At 55.9% G+C, this 19,442-nt stretch overlaps 2 protein-coding genes across 4 annotated transcripts in view; one reads left to right on the top strand and one right to left on the bottom strand.

The window, feature by feature from the left end:
- Positions 1–9,728, top strand: part of FRMD5 (FERM domain containing 5) — a 49,164-nt gene extending 39,436 nt beyond the window's left edge. Inside the window, exons 8-15 of one of the 2 annotated variants that reach the window (XM_074549058.1) lie at positions 2,370–2,458; positions 2,627–2,690; positions 3,217–3,308; positions 4,156–4,230; positions 5,111–5,179; positions 5,323–5,429; positions 8,007–8,347; positions 8,527–9,728. In XM_074549058.1, coding sequence (XP_074405159.1) covers positions 2,370–2,458; positions 2,627–2,690; positions 3,217–3,308; positions 4,156–4,230; positions 5,111–5,179; positions 5,323–5,429; positions 8,007–8,347; positions 8,527–8,574 — 885 coding nt within the window. In that variant the 3' untranslated portion in view covers positions 8,575–9,728. Of the gene's footprint in view, positions 1–2,369; positions 2,459–2,626; positions 2,691–3,216; positions 3,309–4,155; positions 4,231–5,110; positions 5,180–5,322; positions 5,430–8,006 lie in introns of both variants that reach the window. The other variant, XM_074549057.1, reaches the window with a different exon arrangement.
- A 59-nt stretch (positions 9,729–9,787) lies between these two features.
- WDR76 (WD repeat domain 76) lies at positions 9,788–18,949 on the bottom strand. 2 transcript variants are annotated; one of them, XM_074549055.1, is made up of 13 exons: positions 18,806–18,949; positions 17,793–18,569; positions 17,290–17,382; positions 16,846–16,901; positions 16,304–16,424; positions 15,509–15,610; positions 15,379–15,422; positions 15,126–15,279; positions 14,288–14,440; positions 13,488–13,702; positions 12,946–13,101; positions 11,994–12,047; positions 9,788–11,576 (listed from the first exon to the last, which is right to left on the bottom strand). In XM_074549055.1, the coding sequence occupies exons 1-13, from the start codon at positions 18,872–18,874 to the stop codon at positions 11,324–11,326; spliced, it is 2,247 nt and encodes a 748-aa protein (XP_074405156.1). In that variant the 5' UTR covers positions 18,875–18,949; the 3' UTR covers positions 9,788–11,323. The 2 variants fall into 2 exon arrangements, with proteins under 2 accessions (XP_074405156.1, XP_074405157.1); XM_074549056.1 differs by having other exon boundaries at positions 17,793–18,524; positions 18,806–18,918.
- Positions 18,950–19,442: the final 493 nt, after the last annotated feature.

Raw genomic sequence — 19,442 nt, 5'->3', positions numbered from 1 at the left:
CGTGGCAGGGTGGTCGATGCCCTCCTGCAGAAGCAGGAATGGAGGCAAGAGCAAGGTCAGAGATGTGGCTGAGGAGCCAGCAGGCACTAATCTGGCTGGGACAGCCCATCCCTCTGCCCTGCCCAGCCCATAATCCCGTTTGCTGCTGGAAATGCTCTTTATTGACTGAGGATGTGGCTCTCTGCTCCCTGGTAATGCCATCACATGCAGATGGACGTGGGATACAGAGCAAACAGAAAACTCTGTGCTGGGGCTTTCCCTGGGGCTTTTCCCCTGGATTGTGCCACATAAACACACATTTGCAGTAAATTTGGGGGGGTTCCCCGTTTATGGGCAGTTTCTGAATGCCCAAGAGGTTGCTTTGCTCTGGAGCAGTGGTCCTGCCAGCAGCCACCCACCTGTGACCTTTGCTGCTAGATCAGGTAATTGCCATCCTTCACTTCAAGAACCTTTTGAACATATTTGAGCTACACTAATTAATGTTCCTATGAGGACAAACATACACTCCTGTATGTCTATCAGCAGAATTTGCCTAATTCATCAAGAGCTGCTGTTAATGTGTTTAAAGGACCTGAAAACCAAAGCTAAATGAAGCTGATTCCTCTGTTCTCTTTTCCCCAGTGGACAAGTTTGGATGAGGGGTTTTTCCCTCAGCAGCCATCCTCAGTTCAGTGTCCCTTGACTCAATCCTGCCTGAAGTTTTCATGGTACTCTCATCGTAGATTTCTCCCCCAAAAAACAAACACAGAGAAAGATCTTTCTCTCTTAAGCAGGGCTGACTGAGTCCTGGGCTGCCCTTGGTGCTTGTTTTGTGTGTAAATCCCTGTAGGAATGTGGGGTTTGTGTGTGAGAGAATAGCAGGGGTCCCTCTGTTTCTCTGTTTCTTGTGATGGACAGAGCTTCTGGCCTGGCCAAAGAGAGCCATGGAATGGTTTTGCTTGGAAAAGCCCTCAGAGGCCATAGAATGCAGCCATCCCCCAAAGCCACCGCTCTCCATGTCCCTGAGTGCCACATCCACACATCTTTTTGAGCCCATGTGGGGACCTGTGCCCGTCTGGTACCCCCAGGAGGATAAACCCTTCTGCCAAGACTCTGCTTCCTTCCCTGGAGCTTTTCCCACATTTGGGATGAGCCCAAGCCCTTTGTGCAGCCAGGCCTGAGCAGTGGCTGGCTGGGGCACAGGAACACAGGAACGTCCCTGCTGTGCCAGGCAGGAACGTCCCTGCTGTGCCAGCTGGGGATGTCCCTCCTGTGCCATCTGGGGATGAGTTTGGGCTGCCCCTGGGTGTGCAGGTGTGGGGCTGAGGCTCAGCACTCTCTGCCTTCCTTTGGCCATCCAGCCTTGGCAGCTCAGATGATTTTGCTCCTAAGCACCCTCAAAATCCCTCTGGGGATCTGCTGGCCAAACCCCCAGGCATGGATCCAGCAGTGCTGCTGACCCACAGCTTTTGGGGTTTTAGAGCTCAGCCTGTCCCCAGGAGTCCCTGGGGCTGGGCTAAGGGCTGGCACTGACTGCTGGCTGTGGACTGGCTCGGTGCCACCCGGGCACTGGCTGGGCAGGGCTCCCAGGGAGGCGAGTACAGCTGGGGGTTATCGTGTTCTGGGCTAATTGCTATATATAATATATATATATTTAGGACTTGGACGTCAGCGATCCTTGTGAGTCCCTTCCGACACAGGATATTCTGTGATAATATAATAAATAACTAAATTAGACTATATATATTATAGTAATTATAGATACCAAATAAATAGCATATATATGTATAATAATTATATATACTTATATATAATAATTAGATATAGGTACAATATAAATAGATATATAAACATGCACATTAATTGCAGCAATTATAACATGGTATTATATTAATAGCAGGAATTCTATAAATGTCAATACGACATTTAATGTAGACAATTACAGATAACTGTGACTCAGAATATTCTGTGATAATATAAATAAATAACCATATTAAACTATAAATATTATAGCAATTATATGTACCAAATAAATAGCATATATCTACATAATAATTATATATACCTACATGGAGTAATATAGTTACAATATATATATATATACATAAGTAGATACACATACATATATATATGTATATAAATAAATAATATATAAAATATCTATAACTAAATAATTATGTTATATAATATATATAAAAATACACATTTTATAACATATTATATTAATAGCAGGAATTCTATAAATGCCAATATGGCATTTAATGTAGACAATCACAGCTAGCTGTGGCGCCCAGGGCAGTGCGGTGCCCGGCTGTGGGGCAGAGGGGACAGTGGCGTGCCAGCTGTGCTGGTGGCCAGCAGCTGCACGAGCCCTGGCTGTTGCCTTGCAGGACGTGTCCGGCAACGCCGCCTTCCTGGCCTTCACCCCCTTTGGTTTCGTCGTGCTGCAGGGCAACAAGAGGGTGCACTTCATCAAGTGGTGAGTTCATTTCGCCAGGTGGTGAGCTCATTTCATCAGGTGGTGAGCTCATTTCATCGGGTGGTGAGCTCACTGCCAGTGTGAGTTCACTTCCTCAGGCTCCGGGGGTGCTGGTGGGCTCCGGGCTGGGCTGGCACAGCTCCCACCTGCCTGTCCTTGTCCCTCCAGGAACGAGGTGACCAAGATGAAATTCGAGGGGAAGACTTTCTATCTGTACGTAAGCCAGAAGGAGGTGAGTGCTGCCCCTCCCCAGGACACCCTGGGCACGGTGGGCTCTCCAGAATGGGACAGCAGCATCACCTGCAGGGCAGGGGCATGGGGACAGCAGCTGCAGCTCTGTGCCCCTGCTGGGGTCAGCTCCTGCTGCTGCTGCTGCCCCAAGGTGGGCACTGGACCCCAGGCCAGGCCACACAGGGCCCCTCAGCTCCTGGCCATGCCCTCCCTCGGGTTATTCCCAAGGTGCTCCTTCATTGCCACCATCCCTCACTCAGCCAGAGCTCCTCTGGCTGGGGTTGGCTCCACAGGAGCAGGAATTTTTAAAATCCCCAGTGTTTCTGGCTGTTCCCAAAGGCTGGGAGCAGAGCAGGCACATCTCTCACGCCAGCTGCTGCACCAGGCTGATCCCTGCACCCCAAATGGCTCCAGAGCAGGGTCTGTCCATGCCAGTGCCACTCTCCAGCTCTGTCTGCTCCACTCTTTGTCTGTGGGATGAGCGCCACTCCCTGTCCTCCCCCTGACTCCCTGTCTGTCCCCTTTAGGAGAAGAAAATTGTTCTCACCTATTTTGCCCCGACACCAGAAGCCTGCAAACACCTCTGGAAGTGTGGGATCGAGAACCAGGCTTTCTACAAGTACGTGCTGCTTGCTTTGTGGGGCGAACTGCACCCCCGTGGGCTGGTGCCCACCTGTGGGGTTGGTCACTGGCCATGTGGTGCCTTGTCCCAGTGGTCACTCACTGTACATTGTCCCAGTGGTCACTCACAGGCCATGTGGCACCCTGTCCCAGTGGCCCTGGCAAAGCCACCAAAAGCATTGTTGCCCTGGATGGGGTCTCTGCCCTCCTTTCCCAGCCCCTCTGTGCTCATCCCTCCCCAGCAAACTCCCATCAGGAAATTATCACTAATTATCTGGGACGAAGCTGGGAATGCCAAGCAGCAGCATCCTGTTGATGCCATCCTTAACCCAGGCCACTTTGTGCCTGGTAATGAGTTTTATTTTAATCAGCAAGCTGCGAGACAGAGCATGCGATGCATTCCCACTGGGAATTCTGCAATCAGCAGCTGCAATCAGCAGGTTTCACTCCTCATTACATGAACATGAAATGAAATTGCAATATTGCTTTACAAATCTCTCTGTGATTAATCGTGGCAGCGGATCGCTGCTGGGTCCTGCACCCTGCTGCTGGGCCCTGGGCTGGCCTGAGGGGCTTCTGGGCACGGCTGGGGACAGGGAGCAGCTCCTGCGGGATGGGGAGGAGATGGGATGGTCCCTGCGGTCAGTGCCCACCTGCCCAGGCGGCGCCGAGCCTGTCACCCTGCAGGTGCCAGGCCATGGGGGGCTTTCAGATCCTGGAGAGGGCCAGTCCCTGCTCGTGGGTGTCACTGCTGGCCCTGGAGAGGGCCGGTCCCTGCACAATGGTCCCTGTTCAATGCTCTGAAAGCTCAGCAGGACTCTCACAGCGCTCCTGGGCTGTTGCAGGTTGGAGAAGTCGAGCCAGGTGCGGACGGTGTCCAGCAGCAACCTGTTCTTCAAGGGGAGCCGCTTCCGCTACAGGTAAATCCTGGCACAGGTGAATCCTGGGGTAGGTGAATCCTGGCACAGGTGAATCCCAGCACAGGTAAATCCTGGCACAGGGAAATCTCAGCACAGGGAAATCTTGGTGAGGTAAATCCCGGCACAGGTGAATCCTGGCGCAGGTAAATTCTGGCACAGGTGAATCCCAGCACAGGTGAATCCTGGCGCAGGTGAATCCCGGCACAGGTGAATCCTGGCGCAGGTGAATCCTGGCACAGGTAAATCCTGGCACAGGTGAATCCTGGCGCAGGGAATTCCTGGTGCAGGTAAATCCTGGCAGGAGCAGATGCTGGGTGTGCTGCTGTGCGCTCCTTGGGGAGCAGCGTGGGGCTGCAGTGCCCCAGGGACATCTCAGGATCTTCCAGACATCCCCAAATGCAGCACTGACCCCACCAGGCCACCTCTGCCACTGTCTCTGTGTGACAGAGGCCACCCCTGTCCCCAGCTCACAGGAGGGGCTTTGGAGGGACAGGAGTGGAGGATGGGACGGTTGAGAATAATGAGGAGTGAAACAAATCACCATTATCCCTAAATTCCTGTGCTGAGCTGCTGGAGTGAGAGTTTGGACTGGGTACATCCCGTCTGCAGGATGGGACACCCCAGTGTGTCCCCTCACCGAGGTGCACAGTGCTGGCACGTCCATCCCAGCTGAGGGGAGGTGACCCCTGGTGTCCAGCACCCCGTGCCAGAGGAAACAGCAAAATATGGAGGCAGAGGTGCCAGCCCAGCCTTCTCCATCGCCCCCAGTCCCCTGAGAAAACCTTTCTGCTTTCCCTGGAGCTCTGTGGGGAGGGGCCCAGGCTGTGCACGGGGTGCTGTGCTCCTCTCCTCACCTCTGCTGCTCTTGCCCCACCTGCAGCGGCCGCGTCGCCAAGGAGGTGATGGAGTCCAGCGCCAAGATCAAGAGGGAGCCCCCCGAGATCCACCGGTGAGAGCCTGGCAGCAGCTCTGGGGTGGGAGCGTGCCCAGGGCACTGCCGTGTGCCCAGGCTGGGAGCGTGCCCAGGGCACTGCCGTGTGCCCGCAGCGCTGGCTCTGTCCTGGCCCTGACCCTGTCCCCTGCTGTCCCCAGGGCCGGGCTGGTGCCCAGCAGGAGCTGCCCCTCCATCACGCACGGCCCCAGGCTGAGCAGCGTGCCCCGCACCCGGCGGAGAGCCGTCCACATCTCCATCATGGAAGGTAGGACACGGGGCAGCCCTGCCCGGCATGCTGGGCACGGGAACACACGGACAGGGGCACCTGCAGGGACAGGAGCGCATGGACAAGGACACACAGACACAGGGACACACGGACAGGGGCACACAAACACAAGTGTGCACAGACATACAGGTGTGCACACAGACGCAGGTACACACGATGTGCACGAAGATACACACACGTGCACAATGTCCAGCTGAGGCTGCAGCCCTGGGAGCTTGCCCTCTGCAAAGCCGGTGTTCCACCAGGCTGGAGCAGGGGGCTGCTCCTCCCCATGCTGAGGCCGTGTCAGAGGAGGATGCACTGGGAAGAAGGTCTGGCAAAAGCTGTGGCTGCGCTGCTGGTGGTGGCTGTGTTGCCTGCTGGTGACAGCAGTGTCCAGCTCCCAGTGACGTGGCTGTTCCCTGCCCCTGGATGGGGCCAGCCCTGCCTCAGCACAGCCACCCCGATCCTGGTCCTGGGCCCGGAATGCAGGCAGGGACAGGGACTGTCTGCCCATGGGCAGGATTTCATTCCACCAAGGGATCCCTGGGTCATGGCTGTGCCAGTTCTGGGGACGGAAGCAGACGGGGTCACCTCTGCCGCCCAGCTCCATGTGACAGCCTGTGCCCCAGATGCCGTTGGGAAGCAGCCAGTGCATTCAATCACCTCCCACCATAAATCACCCCGGGCTGGTTCCACCCCTTTGCTTCTCCTCACTCTCACCTCAGCTGGGTCCTGTGGGAACGCGGGTGCCCAAAATAGTGCAGAGCCCAGGGCCGGCGCAGTGCCACTTGCAGAGCCGCCCCACAGTCCCTGTGTCCCTGTGCCACCATGGTGAAGTGCCTGGTGAGGATCAGGACGCGGGTCAGCGTGCACCTGTGGCTCATCAACCACTGCTGCCGCGCCGTGCGGGTGCGGGTGCTGGCGCTGGGGCCGCGGCTGCTGTCCCGGGCCCTGGGCATCCTGCCCCTGCTGCCCGCTGCCCCCGGGCACGGCGATCCCTGCGGCGCTGGGCACCCACCTGAGCCAGGTAACGCGGGGCCGGGGGCTCCTGGGGCTCCACGGGGTTCCATGGACTGTGGGGCCGTGGTCAGCTGGGGAGCTGGTGGGTGCAGGAATGTGGGGTGCAGGGTATGCGTGGCAGGGAGTGGGCTGGGGTCTTCTGGACTCCAGGTTGTTGTTACCACAGAGCAGCTCTGGTGGTGGGGCTGGACTCGGATTTCCAGGATTTTCCAGCTTCTGCTGCCAGTCCCGTGGGAGCAGATGGCAGCAGGGTTTGGGTCTGGGGGCCAGCCCTGCTGTCACTGTGGAGATGAGCAGGGGCTCCCCCTCAGGGGCTGTCCCCCGTGTCGGGGACACAGTGGGTGCCATGGGGAGCGTTCCCATGAGAGGGGAGGGCGCAGAGCTGGCCGGGTGAGAGCGCGTTCCCCCTCACTGCCCGGGAGCACAGCGTTGCTGTGGCACTCACCCGGGCAGCGCTCACAAAGGAGAGGCTGCAAATCCCCGGGAATGCGGCCGGATGAGCTCCGGGTGTTCCCCTTCACCCTCCGGCAGCCGGGCCGTGGTGACAGCATGTCGAGGTGCTTCAGTGCACTGCGCTCTTCCCTTAGTGACAGCTCCAGCCCTGTCCCTCTGCAGCCGCCTGCAGGGTGGCCCTGGGGACCAGCTGGTCCCCACCATGACCTTCAGACACCCTCCCTGGAGCTGGGGCCCCTGCAATGGCAGAGCTCCTACCCCCCCTGCCTGCCAGAACTGCCTGAAACAAGTCCCTTATGTGTGTGGTTTCTTGCAGTTTGGGGATTTGGAGGAGCTATTGGTAGGGGCAGGACTTGCTTGGCACAAAGCACCAAAGCTCAGCCTGGTACGGGGCTGGGAGCAGGCACGGGGGCTGGCACAGAGCTCCTGCCATGGCTCCTGCTCGGGTGTGAGCGATGTAAAACATTTGGGTTTTGGTTTGTGGGGAGCTCAGAGCAGCCTGTGTGTGCTGCAGGGGCTCCTGCACGTGACGGGGACACCTCCCCTGTGTGCTGGGGGACACGCACCCCCACCGGCCCAGCACGACCCTCTGTTATGCACCTTCACCTGGGGCTCTCCATCACTGCCGCCCATCCCTGTCCCCGTGATGGCCGAGCCCTGTTCCTGACTGTGCCACCTGTCCCGGGCAGGTGCCCGTGGTGCCGCAGTGCCAGCGGCAGAGGGGCCCCAAGCACTGTGGGCAGCTGCAGGGGGACTGTCACTGTCACTGTCACCTCAGGGCAGCTCCAGCCCACGTGTGTGTGTGATTGCCTGCGGAACAGCCCAGACCCTGCCCCGGTCCCGGCTGGCAGCCAGGGGCTGGCGGTGCGAGTGACAAGCCAGGCAGGTGTTGAGGTGTCACCACCGCAGTCACAGGTGGTGTTGAAGGGGCTGCAGGTGCCGAAGGACCACCAATAACAACAAGAAGCAGCAGCAAGCCGGGGCAGCCGCCGCGCTCTGTCCCGTGGGGCGCGCCGGTGTGGGGCACTGCGGGCAGCTCCCGGCCGTGGACAGGAACCCTGCGCCCTACTGAGTGTCCCTTGCCCCTCCCTGTCTCCCCAGGCCTGGAGTCCCTCCGTGACAGCGCCCACTCGACCCCGGTGCGCTCGGCTTCCCACGGCGACGCCTTCGCGGGCCCGGGGCGCAGCGGCCGCGCCGAGAGCAGCGAGCGGGTGGCCGTGATCGCGGACGAGAGCTACAGCCCCGCCGACAGCGTGCTGCCCACGCCCGTGGCCGAGCACAGCCTGGAGCTCATGCTGCTGTCGCGCCAGGCCAACGGCGCCCCGTGCAGCATCGAGGAGGAGAAGGAGTCGGAGGCGGGCACGCCGGCGGCAGAGGCGGAGGGCGAGCTGCGGGCGCTGTGCCCGGGCGCCGCCGGCCTGGGGCCCGCACAGGCCCAACAGGTGAATAAGTTTCTTTTAAGTGTCCTCCGTTTGCTCCTTGTGACAGTTGGACTCCTCTTTGTTTTGCTCCTCCTCCTGATCGTCCTTACCGAGTCCGACCTTGACACTGCCTTTTTCCGTGATATCCGCCAGACCCCAGAGTTCGAGCAGTTCCATTACCAATACTTTTGTCCCCTCAGGCGATGGTTTGCCTGCAAGCTCCGCGCCGTGGTAAACCTGCTCATTGACACCTGAAGGCAGGAGCCACCGCGGGGGCCTGGACCTGCCGCCGGCACTCACTAACCCTCCCCTCCCGACCCGGGCCCGGCCGGCCGAGGAGGCGGCTTTCCGGGAGGAAGAGGAGGGTGGGCGCAGCCCCCGGAGCCCCCTCCTCCCCGTGCTCCCAGCCCCGGAGCCCGCACGGCACCTCCCGTCCCGACCCCACGCTCACGACTGGGGAAGCACCGAGCAGAGGGGAATTCTTTGCTCTGCCAGCCCGGCCGGGGCTGGCGGGGCCGTTCGCAGGAGCTTTAGCAATGGTGCTACTGAGGTTTCATTTAACACTCGTGTACTGTTTCGGTATTCAATCCGCACTGTGCCCGCCGCCCCCGCCCTCCACGAAGCGCTTGGCAGAGCCCTCCCTGCCCGCCGGAGCCTCCCCGGAGGTGACCGAGCTCTCGGGGCGCCCCGTGCCCTCTCCCCGCAGCGCAGCGCAGCCATCCGGAGCCCTCGCCCTGCTGCGGACTCGGCCCTTCGCCAGTCTTTCAAGCCTTGAAGCATCGGTGCTCCCGAGGGCAGGGGAGCATGGAAGCCAGGGGACGCAAACCTGGCGTGGAGCTGTAGTGACTGTGTCAGATTTATTGGGATGACCTTTACCCTCCGCCAGTTGTACCTGTTTTGTAAAAAAACCAAGCAAAAAGAACACAAAAAAAAAAAACAAAACAAAAAAAAAGAGAGACATTTCAAGGTCTATTTTAACAAGGAAATGCTATTTTGTTATCAGATCTAATCCAGTCTTTTTTTATTTTACGGACGGGGTGACCGTGGGTGCCGGTACCGAGCGGTTCCCTGTGAGCAATGGTTTAAGAGCAAAGGCCGGGACCCCAAGGCCAGCCGAGCCCTGCTGGGTTTGGGACACAGAAGGAGCTCTGCTTTTGGGACTCTTCCCAAGAGGACACGAGTTCAGAAGCGCAGGTGACACTGAAGAAGCCAACGGACACCTTTAGCCCCGACCATCGTTGATTGCAAGTCAATAAACCCAACTCATCGTGAGGACCCCCAGACTGGAGCAGCAGCCCATCCACAGGGAGCAATAACAGCCAGTTCTGGTTAGGTTGGGGTGACAAGTCGGACACATCAGCAAAAAAAAAAAAAGAAAAGAAAAAAAAAAAAAAAAAAAGAAGGGTAGAAACAGCTGAGCAAGTTTAATTTCATCTCAGGGAGAGATTTTTCCGTAAGCTGGGGCCATAACTGCCGTTTTACAAAGCCTGATGTCCGTGTTGTCTTTGAGCATCCAGCACCCACCGCCGGGCGGGACGGCGACCTTGGGCCACTCCTTGTCACTGCAATAAGGGGAGAGGTCCCGTGGGGGGCACAGGCCCCCTGCCCGGGTCACAGCCCGCTCACAGCACGAGGCCCGGGGAGGGTGGGCTCCAGCCCCGGCTCCGGAGCGCGGCAGGAGCCCAGGGAAGGCTCCAGGAGCCCCGGGGAAGTTCCAGGAGCCCAGAGAAGGCTCCAGGAGCCCCGGGGAAGTTCCAGGAGCCAGGGAATGCTCCAGGAGCCCAGGGAATGCTCCAGGAGCCCAGGGAAGGCTCCAGGAGGCGGAGGAGCAGTTTTTTTACATGATAATCCTGTTTTATGCAACATAGCAGAATTAACTCTTAGTGTAGTGTTCCTACCTCAGCCCATAGCGCTGATGTTTCTATGCAGTTGTGCTCGTCCCGACGCTGACATTTTTTACCCCGGGTTAACGCTGCAGTGTCGTCCTTCCTCCTCCTCCTCCTCCTCCTCTCCTCACTGCAATGTTCTGTGTGACGTGTGACAGCACAGCTCCATCCTTTTCGGACACGTCCTCCGAGCCCCAGCTGGGCCCCTCCACCGTGGCTTTCCTCGGGTGACGCTCTGTGCCAGCCCCAGGTCACCTCTGCCGTTGTCCCCCAGCGTTTTACTGCAGAACCACGAGAATTGGTGATTTTCCGTTGTACGTTTCTCCCGTCGGTCCCAGATCCTGTCGTGTGTTTCAGGCCCTGTTAGTTCTGCCCGTCTTTCTATCAAAATGTTGTTTCCATAGGTTCTGAGAGCAGAAACCCATGAATCTCGTCCTAGCATACTGCATCTTTCAGCAGTAGACAGTAAAATACCTGAAAATGTGAATTTCTTAGTTTTCATAAAGAAAACCTAGAGATTAACCTTTCATGTGCCAAATACTGTAAGTTACATTCTTTTTTCCTTCAAAATGTACCTTTTTCTACATATCCAATACCTTAGTTAGCATAAAATCATTGGTGCCATGAAAAGTATTTTTAAATTTAAATAAATATTTAAATATCATGAAAAGCAAGAGTTGGGATGAGCTTTGTTCAGCGATTCTGATTTTTCTTATGAAACAGCTCAAAGTGTGAGAAATCTGGTCTTTTAGCAGCTTCTCACTGGAGTGAGAGTTCCAGAGCTGCAGGTGAGTCCCTCGCACGTCTCTGCATCCAGGAGCACAATTTCACAAATGCACCCAGGAGTTTTGGGCCCCTCACTACAAGGAAGGCACCAGGGGCTGCAGAGTGTCCTGGGCTGGAGAGCCAGGAGCGGCTGAGGGAGCTGGGGGCTCAAGGGTCACTTTTATTTCCATGGAAGACATGTGTGCCAAAGGCAGTTTAAACTATTTATTTTAAGACTTTAAAAGTACATTTCTGTCCTGAGAAACAACAGTCAGCTTCGGAACTGCTTAATACAGAATGAACCAAGTCAGTGCAGGGAGGTAAAAAATAAAGACCTAAGGCACTTCTATTGGAACACGTGGAGGCGGCCGCTGGAGTTGCCTCCCACCAGGATGCTCTGGCTGGGGTGCACGACGTTGATGGAGCACACGGAGCCGAGGCAGTCCACGTTGTAGAAGGAGTGCAGCAACTTCCCGGTGTCCTGGAACACCTCGATCTGCCTGGGCTGTGCCATGCTGCCCACCAGGAAGCAGTGCTCCTGCTTGGGGTCCCAGATGGCCCTGAAGCGGGTCAGCCAGCGGCCTGTGTTGTTGTTGTGCCTGCAGGGCAAGAGGAACGTTACTCCTTGTGAATCCAGCATTTTAAATCATCATTTATGTCCCATCTGCTCCCTTGCCTTCTAAACCTTCAGCGCTCACGCTGCAGTGCTCAGATCCCTGCAGTAGATCCCTGTCCTGGGATGGGCAGGATGGGGCAAGAATACCAGAATGGTGTGGGCTGGGAGAGACCTTAGAGATGACCCAGTGCCACCCCTGCCATGGGCAGGGACTCCTTCCTCTATCCCAGGGTGCTGCAACCCTGTTCAGCCTGGCTTGGGACACTGCCAGGGGTCAATTCCTTCCCAAAATCCCACCCATCCCTGCCCTCTGGCAGTGGCAGCCGCTCCCTGTGTCCCGTCCCCCCAGGCCCACAGGAGCAGCCACGGCGCTGCCCTGGCCCAGGTGTGCTGTCCTCACCTGATGGAGCTGAGCAGTGTGACAGTGGATGACAAGGACGTGGTGTCGTAGACCCTGGGCACAGAAGAGCACATTAACACCAAGAACCTGTGCTAAAAAGGCAGCCCTTCCCTCAGAGAGCTCCAGCTCCTGGGGCCCAGGAGTGTGCCCAGCCAGCCAGCCTGGCCATGGGCACCAGCACCCCAGCTGGAACCATCCCAGCTGGAACCACTGCATGTGCTCAGAACTGGGTTTGCTGCCAGCTGGATCTGCAGCCCACCTGGCTGGCAGCTCTGCAGGAGGGGCTGCAGAGCCCAAAGGCCAGCCCAGCATCCTGCCTCTGCTCCTCCACCTCCTGAACCTGGGGGTCTCACCCCTCTAGGGCAAAAACTGCCCAGCCCACACTAAATCACGTAATCATCTAAATTGCAGTCACAAAGGAGAAAAAGAACGTCTAACACAAGCAACTCACAGCAGCCTAAATGATGAAATGGTAGGCTATTTACAGAAGAGCTGATATCATCATTATTTCAAGTACCAGCTACAAAGAAATTTCATTTCTGAGCATTTTGTGTTTGTGCTCACCAGCCAGGTTTTGGCTGGCTGTTTTTGTGGGTTTTCATTTTGTTTGTTTTTTAAAGATAACAAGTACCTGTATGTTTTTATTTTTAAATATCCTGAGGGAAAATGAGAATTAGAAAAAAAAAACAACCAAAGCAAAAAACCATTAAAAACTACATTAAAAATGTTAATGCACGTAAATTTTTATCATTTTTTTAAAGTGATAAAGACAGAAGGTGGTCAGTGATGGGTCAGGTGGAGAAGTAATAATAGTAATAATAATAATAATAATATAGTAATATTAATATAGTAATATAGTAATAAAGTAATAATAATAATAATAATAATAATGACAATAAATCACCCAAACAGTTGGTATTTTCCATGAGGATTCTTCCTTCCACAGCCTTACCTCAGCCGGTCATCAGCACACACTGTCACCACCCTGCTGCCAGTGACAGGTGAGAAATAGGCCGAGGCCACGCTTTTGGTGTGTCCTGTCAGAGAGCTCAGGGGCTTGTTCTCCTTGGTGTTCCGAAGGTACCGAACATCAAAAACACAAACGTCCCTGCAAAGGTACCACAAACGCTTCAGTAATTATCCTTCATTCACCAAAAAAGCTCCAGAGCATGGCAGGCTGTGTGGGAGCAGGTTCAGAGCTTCAATATCCACTCAAACGGTGGCTCTGAGGGATTTTGGGAGCACCAAAACCACCCTCCCCAACCAGCCCTCCACAGTCCCTCTGTGCCAAGACCCACCAGGGCCCATCTGATTCCCATTTATCTGGGAAATCAAACCAAATCCCACCTTAAATCCTGCTAAGGACTGAAAAGTTGTTTTCTAAAAGGACCAAGACAGCCCTGACTGTAAATGGAGGCTGAGAAACTCCTCAGCCCCAGCTGTCTCCAGCACAGAGAGCACTGAAAATCCAGCCTGTTGAGGCTGGGTACGTACACGGAGCCAGCAGCCAGGAAATACTGTTTGTTCACGGGGTGCACGTGGACTGTCCGTGTCTTCCTGAAGCCAATGTCCACAGAGAGCTCTGGGGACACCCCTGGCGTCCGTCTGTCCACAACAGCCACGGGCCCGTCCCAGCAACTCACAATGGCAGTGCAGGCATTCTCTTCCAGGAAGTCAAAGCAGGACAAGTCTTCCTCACCCCTGTAGATCTGAGCCCAGGGAAGGTTAAATGTCACCAGAACTAAAGGGAACAGGCAGTTGTTCCAACACCCAAACACTCCCTGGGCTGTGGGTTCCATCCTTTCCCTCTTCAATTCACTAAAAACCAGGCAGCCCATGTGACAGCTTCATCCAGCTGTGCAGGTAACCCTTCTGTGAAACAAGGATGCTTTCCACAGGGGAAATAATTAGGCGATAATTAACCATCCAAACCAGACCAGCGACAGCACCCTCCAAATTCCCTGTCAGAGCTCCTACAAGGCACTATCACCTCTGTGTTCCAGCAATCAAAGAGCTGCTGGCCTCGAGCACACACTGAGCAAGGATTAAGGATATCTTTCCCTTCTCCAGTGCTCCAGAAGCTTTTAATCATGTGCAGAAATGTAAACTTGGAAAGTGGGAGAACGCAGACTGTCTCTGGGTTTTGGTGAGGAGGAAACATCTCTCTATTTATGCGACGTTAATTAAGTGTTGATCCATATGTCCTTGTGGAACTAGAACCTGAACTTTCCTGTTAATAAAACAACCAAAGAATGAGTTGGTAAAGCAGACCCAACCTTCCAGCAGTGCCTCACCTCATCAAAGACAGCCCTGGTGACATCGCCACAGCGCAGCGTGTCATTGCTGAGGGACAGCAGGTGAGCAGGGTTGCAGGGAGAGAAGTGCATGCAGCTGACATGGAAGTTGTGGGGGATGAAGGTGTGGGCTCCTTCCTCTGTCCCGCAGCTCTGCAAAACGACAGATCCCACAGACACGGGTGCTGATCACTGCAGATATTTTGTTAATGACTACAACTCTTCGAGCCAAATCTCTGGCTTTTGAATGTTTTTTGGAGGAGGCAGAGGGTGCTGGGTGAGAGCAGACAACAGCACAGGTGATATGAACAGTGCAACTGCTTCTGGTCCCTAATCAAGGAAAGCTGCAACTTCCTGCTGCAATTAGTGCCACCGTAGCCACCACCAGCCCTGGGCCTGGACAGCAGCACCTGGCACACCCGCACAGCTGGCTTCTGCTACCACATCAAAATATGGACACACTGGGCTACTGAGAGCTCAGGCTGAACTAGCGACCCAAACTGCATGAACACAGGATCTCCTGTGTCTTCTCTTCTAACTTTTGCATCATTTTGTTATTTTAAAAGAAACTGAACTGGTCATTTTGGACCAAGTTCTGGTTCATCCCACAAAGATGATTCTGCTTTCAAACTTCAGAAAAATACAAGGGGAGAGCAAAAGGGAAAGCCACTCTGGCAACTCTGACAATCACTCTTGACAACCACCAAGGATTATCCCTAAGAATGGAAAAAACCTAGAACACTGAAGAGCCTGACAAAATGCTACCCCAGGCTGTGCCCCACCTGCAGCTGTCCTGAACCCCACACCTGTTCAGGTGAGGAGCACATGAAGCACTCACCACATTCCAGAGGCCAACGTGCCCCAGCTTGTCTCCAGCTGCCACAAGGATGGTGCTCTCGGAAGGGTGGATGGCCATGGAACACACCCGGGACTTCACCACCTTCCTGATGTTCTCCTCTCTCAGCACCATGCTGCTCAGGCTCTCCTGGTACCTGGGAAACCAAAATGACAACCATCCCCAAAACATTCATTAGGGAAGGAAGGAAGGGGGGCCAGATAATCCCCAGTTTTGGCTAATGTTTTCACATTACCTCTTTATGTCAGGTGTGTCCCGCTCAGCATCTTCCGCCTTCACCTACACACAGAATGGAGATATCTAATCAAAATCAGAGCCCAAGTGAAATTACACGATCCAAAAATAACAAATAAAACCAATAATACCTCACTTATCCTCATCCACGTGTTCAGTAAGGCCTCTGTCCATTTACTGCTCTCTGTCTGGTACTCTGGAACCATGGGCAAAGGTCCGCCTGGAACCTGAGGCTGGGAGGACATTGGCAATTTTTGTAACTCAAACCAACTAAACCACAAACAAGGTGAATTGGTACTTTCCCCACCAGACATTCTGAGAACACACCTACACTAGGACAGGAAATAAACAGTAAAAACAGAAGGTGAGATCATAACCTTATTAAAAAATAAAGAGAATTTCACTGGCAGCACAGAACAACTGCCTCCCTGGATTTCCTCCTCTCCTGATACTGCAGCAAGACCTTTACTACAGATTCAAATCTATTCTACAGCTCCACGGAAGATTTAAATTCCCATTTCTCAGAACAGCATTCCTTTTACTTGTTGCTCCATCACTGCTCCAAAGAGATGGTGACTATTACCCAGGAAAATAAAACCAGTTCAGAAGTTACAGCGAAATAAAAACTAGAGTAATAAACCTTTGGATTTAAGGCTGCTCAGCTCCATGTGGAACATTCTACATCAGGACCCTTTTGCAGATCCCAACTGCACCATGCCATCAGCCTGGGAGACAGAGCACTGCCTGGCTCATGGTGAGACCATGGCACCTACTCAGGGTGACAGAACTGAGCCTTCCTTCCTGTCCCTGTGTCACAGCTCCCAAACGCCTCAGTGCAGTGCCCAGTGCCACCCATCAGCGTCACCAGCAGCGGCTTCAGAAAGCTGCTGTGCGCCCACCCCTCCTGCAGCCCCTCCCCATCTCACATATTCCTCTGCCTCTGGCCGGGGAAACCTGTCCAGCAAGGGAACGTCCAGCGGCGGCTCCCTGAGCAGGCGCATGGATCGCCGCCGCGCCGGCTCATCCTCCGCCTTCTTAGGCTTGGCCCTGCAACAACCAGAGCAGAGCTAGGGACAGACCCACGGGCACAGCTGGCAGGCACCAGCCCCTCCTGGCCCTGCTCCTCCATCCATGACACTGAGACAAACCACGAGCACTCTGCACTGCACAGCAGGTGCCACCCCTGTTTCCCTGGGATGCATCCCTTCCCAGCTCTCCTCATTCCTTACCCACCCAGCCATTCCCACCTTCTCCCATCACACAGCTTATTTGGGCTTCAGCTCATTTTCTGCTCCACCTGGCACTGTTCTGGCACGGCCAATGTCTTCTCCTCCACCTTTACTGGTTACCCTCTCCCCTGCACCGTGGCCATGCCCTCTCTTTTTTTTCCCCCTCACCTTTTCCCAATATTTGTTTTCCTCCCACAATGAAGAATCAAGGAAATAAATCTCATCTACTGGTACTGTACCTTTTAGTGACCCGAGATTGCCTTTTAGTGGTAAGTTGGTTAAGTCTTGCAGCTGACTTAAAGAGAAAAAAAGAGACTAATTATAGATAATGAGCATAAAGCATTAACCAGTATAAAATACAATTATCTCAAGGCAGTGATAAACTTACTGCCATTATTTATAATAATAAGAAAGGAAGTGTGGTTGCCCCATCCCTGTAAGTGTTCCAGGCCAGGATGGGGCTTGGAGCACCCTAGTCTATGGAAGGTGTCCCTGCCCACAGCTGGAGGTGGAATAAGAAGGGCTTTAAGGTCCTTTCCAAACATTCCAGGATTCTGTGATTGTCATGGCTTTCCTCATATACAGCTGCCCCAGTGAGGAAAGGGTTTCACACCAGGACGGATGACAGTGCAATTACGACACTTGGAAAGAGCATTTTGATGCTATTTAGACCAAATACAAACCTCATGCAGCTCTAGAGAAGCAAAGAATTTAGCATTTTCTGTGATGTTCTTTAGTCTTTTCCTTTCATAGGCTGATAGGTGGGAGTATCCATCCTACAGAATGAGAAGACAGTCACTCTCCATCATACAGTTACATGGCTGCAAGAGGGGTCCCGGGCTCAGAGAAGTGAGTCCTAGACCAATTAAATTATTTTTAACAAATGTAGTAACAAATGTAAGACCATACAAATTGGGGTGGTCACGTATCAACAACAAAATCCGTCCATACAGGTCCAGTTTGCTTTACAAAGCTTACTCTGGCATTAACTCTATGAAGCGAACTGTAACAAAAATTTTAATAATGAAAGCAATAATGAAGAGACTCAATAAAGAATTTAAAACTTCAGTGAAAGGGTAAAATGAAGTGGGACACGTTAAAAAGGGGGAATAAAACCCACCTACAGAAGAAAAACACTTAAAAGCTTTATTTCTATAAAGATAATAACCGGGGGCCGGGCACTCACCGGAGCCGCGTCCCCCCCGTCGCTGCCGTCGCTGTCCACATCCCGCAGCCCGTCCTGGCCGTGGGCAGCCGAGCTGGGCCCGGGCGGGGCTCCGGGGCCGCTCTCGGGCTCCCGGCACAGCCTCTTGCGGGCCGGGGAGCGGGCCCTCCGCAGCCGCTTCTGGGGCCAGGCCGCCGCGGGCAGCGGCGTCAGCACCACCCGCAGCTGCCGGCCCAGGCCCGCGGCCGCGCTCGGCCCCAGCTCGGCGGGGCCCGTCGGGGGCGACTCCTGAGGGGGCGACTCCTGAGGGGGCGAATGGGGCTCGGGGGGACCCTCCGGGAGCGACTCCTCATGGGGCGAACGGGGCTCGGAAGGGGCCGCCGGGAGGGACTCCTGCGGGGGCGAACGAGGCTCGGAAGGGCACGCCGGGGGCGACTCCTGATGGGGCGAACGGGGCTCGGCAGGGCCCGACGGGGGCGACTCCTGCGGGGGCGAACGGGGCTTGATGGGACCCTCCGGGGGCGACTCCTGATGGGGCGAACAGGGCTTGATGGGACCCTCCGGGGGCGACTCCTGATGGGGCGAACGGGGCTCGGCAGGGCCCGGCGGGGGCGACTCCTGATGGGGCGAACGGGGCTCGGCAGGGCCCGGCGGGGGCGACTCCTGCGGGGGCGAACGGGGCTTGACGGGACCCTCCGGGGGCGACTCCTGATGGGGCGAACGGGGCTCGGCGGGGCCCGACGAGGAGGACTCCTGATGGGGCGAACGGAGCTCGGCAGGGCCGGGCGAGGAGGACTCCTGCGGAGACGAACGGGAGTCGGCGGGGCCGGGCGAGGAGGACTCCTGCGGAGACGAACGGGAGTCGGCGGGGACCCGCGGGCGGACCCCCGGCACCGGCGGGCCCTGAACCCGGCCCGCCCCGCTCCTCACCTCCCCCACTTTCTCCCCTCACAGCCCAGCTCCTCTCGTGTCCCCTCTCCTGGCAGCCCCCGGTCCCCTCCCATGCCAGCGCCTCTCCTCCCGCGTTCCCGGACCTGCAGCTGCTGCCGGCGGTGCGCTGCCGCCTCCTCGAGCTGCCGCGGCCCGGGCTGGGACAGCGCCATGGCGCGCGCGGGGCGGAGCGGCGCTTCCCGCCCGCGCAGGGCCGGCCGGCCGGGCCCGCCCTCAGCGCCCTCAGCGCCAGCACCGCCCGGCTCCCGCTGGGCACGGAGCGCTGGGCAGTGCGAAATTCCTCCCTGTGAGGGTGGGCAGGCCCTGGCACAGGTGCCCAGAGCAGCTGGGGCTGCCCCTGGAGCCCTGGCAGTGCCCAAGGCCAGGTTGCACACTGGGGCTGGGAGCAGCCTGGGGTGGTGGAAGGTGTCCCTGCCCGTGGCAGGGATGAGCTTTAAGGTCCCTCCCAAGCCCAGGCGTGCGGACTCGGTGCCCAGGCAGAGCGGATGCAATGCTGGGCTCCAGGCACGCAGGGGACGGCCCGTCCTGCCCTGCCCTGCCCGGGGCACAGCCACCCTCACACCCACACCGCCGTGCCCGGCCAGGGGCAGGCCCGCGCCCTGCACCACGGCACCGACAAGGTCTTGGCTAGAAAAGAAAGCAGTAACTGAAAAAACGCACACCCAGGGCAGGGTTAGACACTCCCAGTTCCAGGATGTGGGGAATCAAATAGATAACGTA

This window comes from Zonotrichia albicollis, chromosome 11 (assembly GCF_047830755.1).
Source record: "Zonotrichia albicollis isolate bZonAlb1 chromosome 11, bZonAlb1.hap1, whole genome shotgun sequence".
In the NCBI taxonomy this organism is placed as follows: domain Eukaryota; kingdom Metazoa; phylum Chordata; class Aves; order Passeriformes; family Passerellidae; genus Zonotrichia; species Zonotrichia albicollis.
Note: the sequence above shows the minus strand (reverse complement) of the source record. Positions and strands in the feature narration are given on the sequence as shown.

Excerpts from the sequence above, each read along its gene's own strand:
- WDR76 (XM_074549055.1), bottom strand. The coding sequence starts at position 18,874 with ATGGCGCTGTCCCAGCCCGGGCCGCGGCAGCTCGAGGAGGCGGCAGCG. Across the intron at positions 14,441-15,125 it reads ACGTTGGCCTCTGGAATGTG|AGCTGCGGGACAGAGGAAGG; the intron begins GTGAGTGCTTCA and ends GTCGTTTTGCAG. Across the intron at positions 12,048-12,945 it reads TGTGCTGATGACCGGCTGAG|GGTCTACGACACCACGTCCT; the intron begins GTAAGGCTGTGG and ends TTCTGTGCCCAG.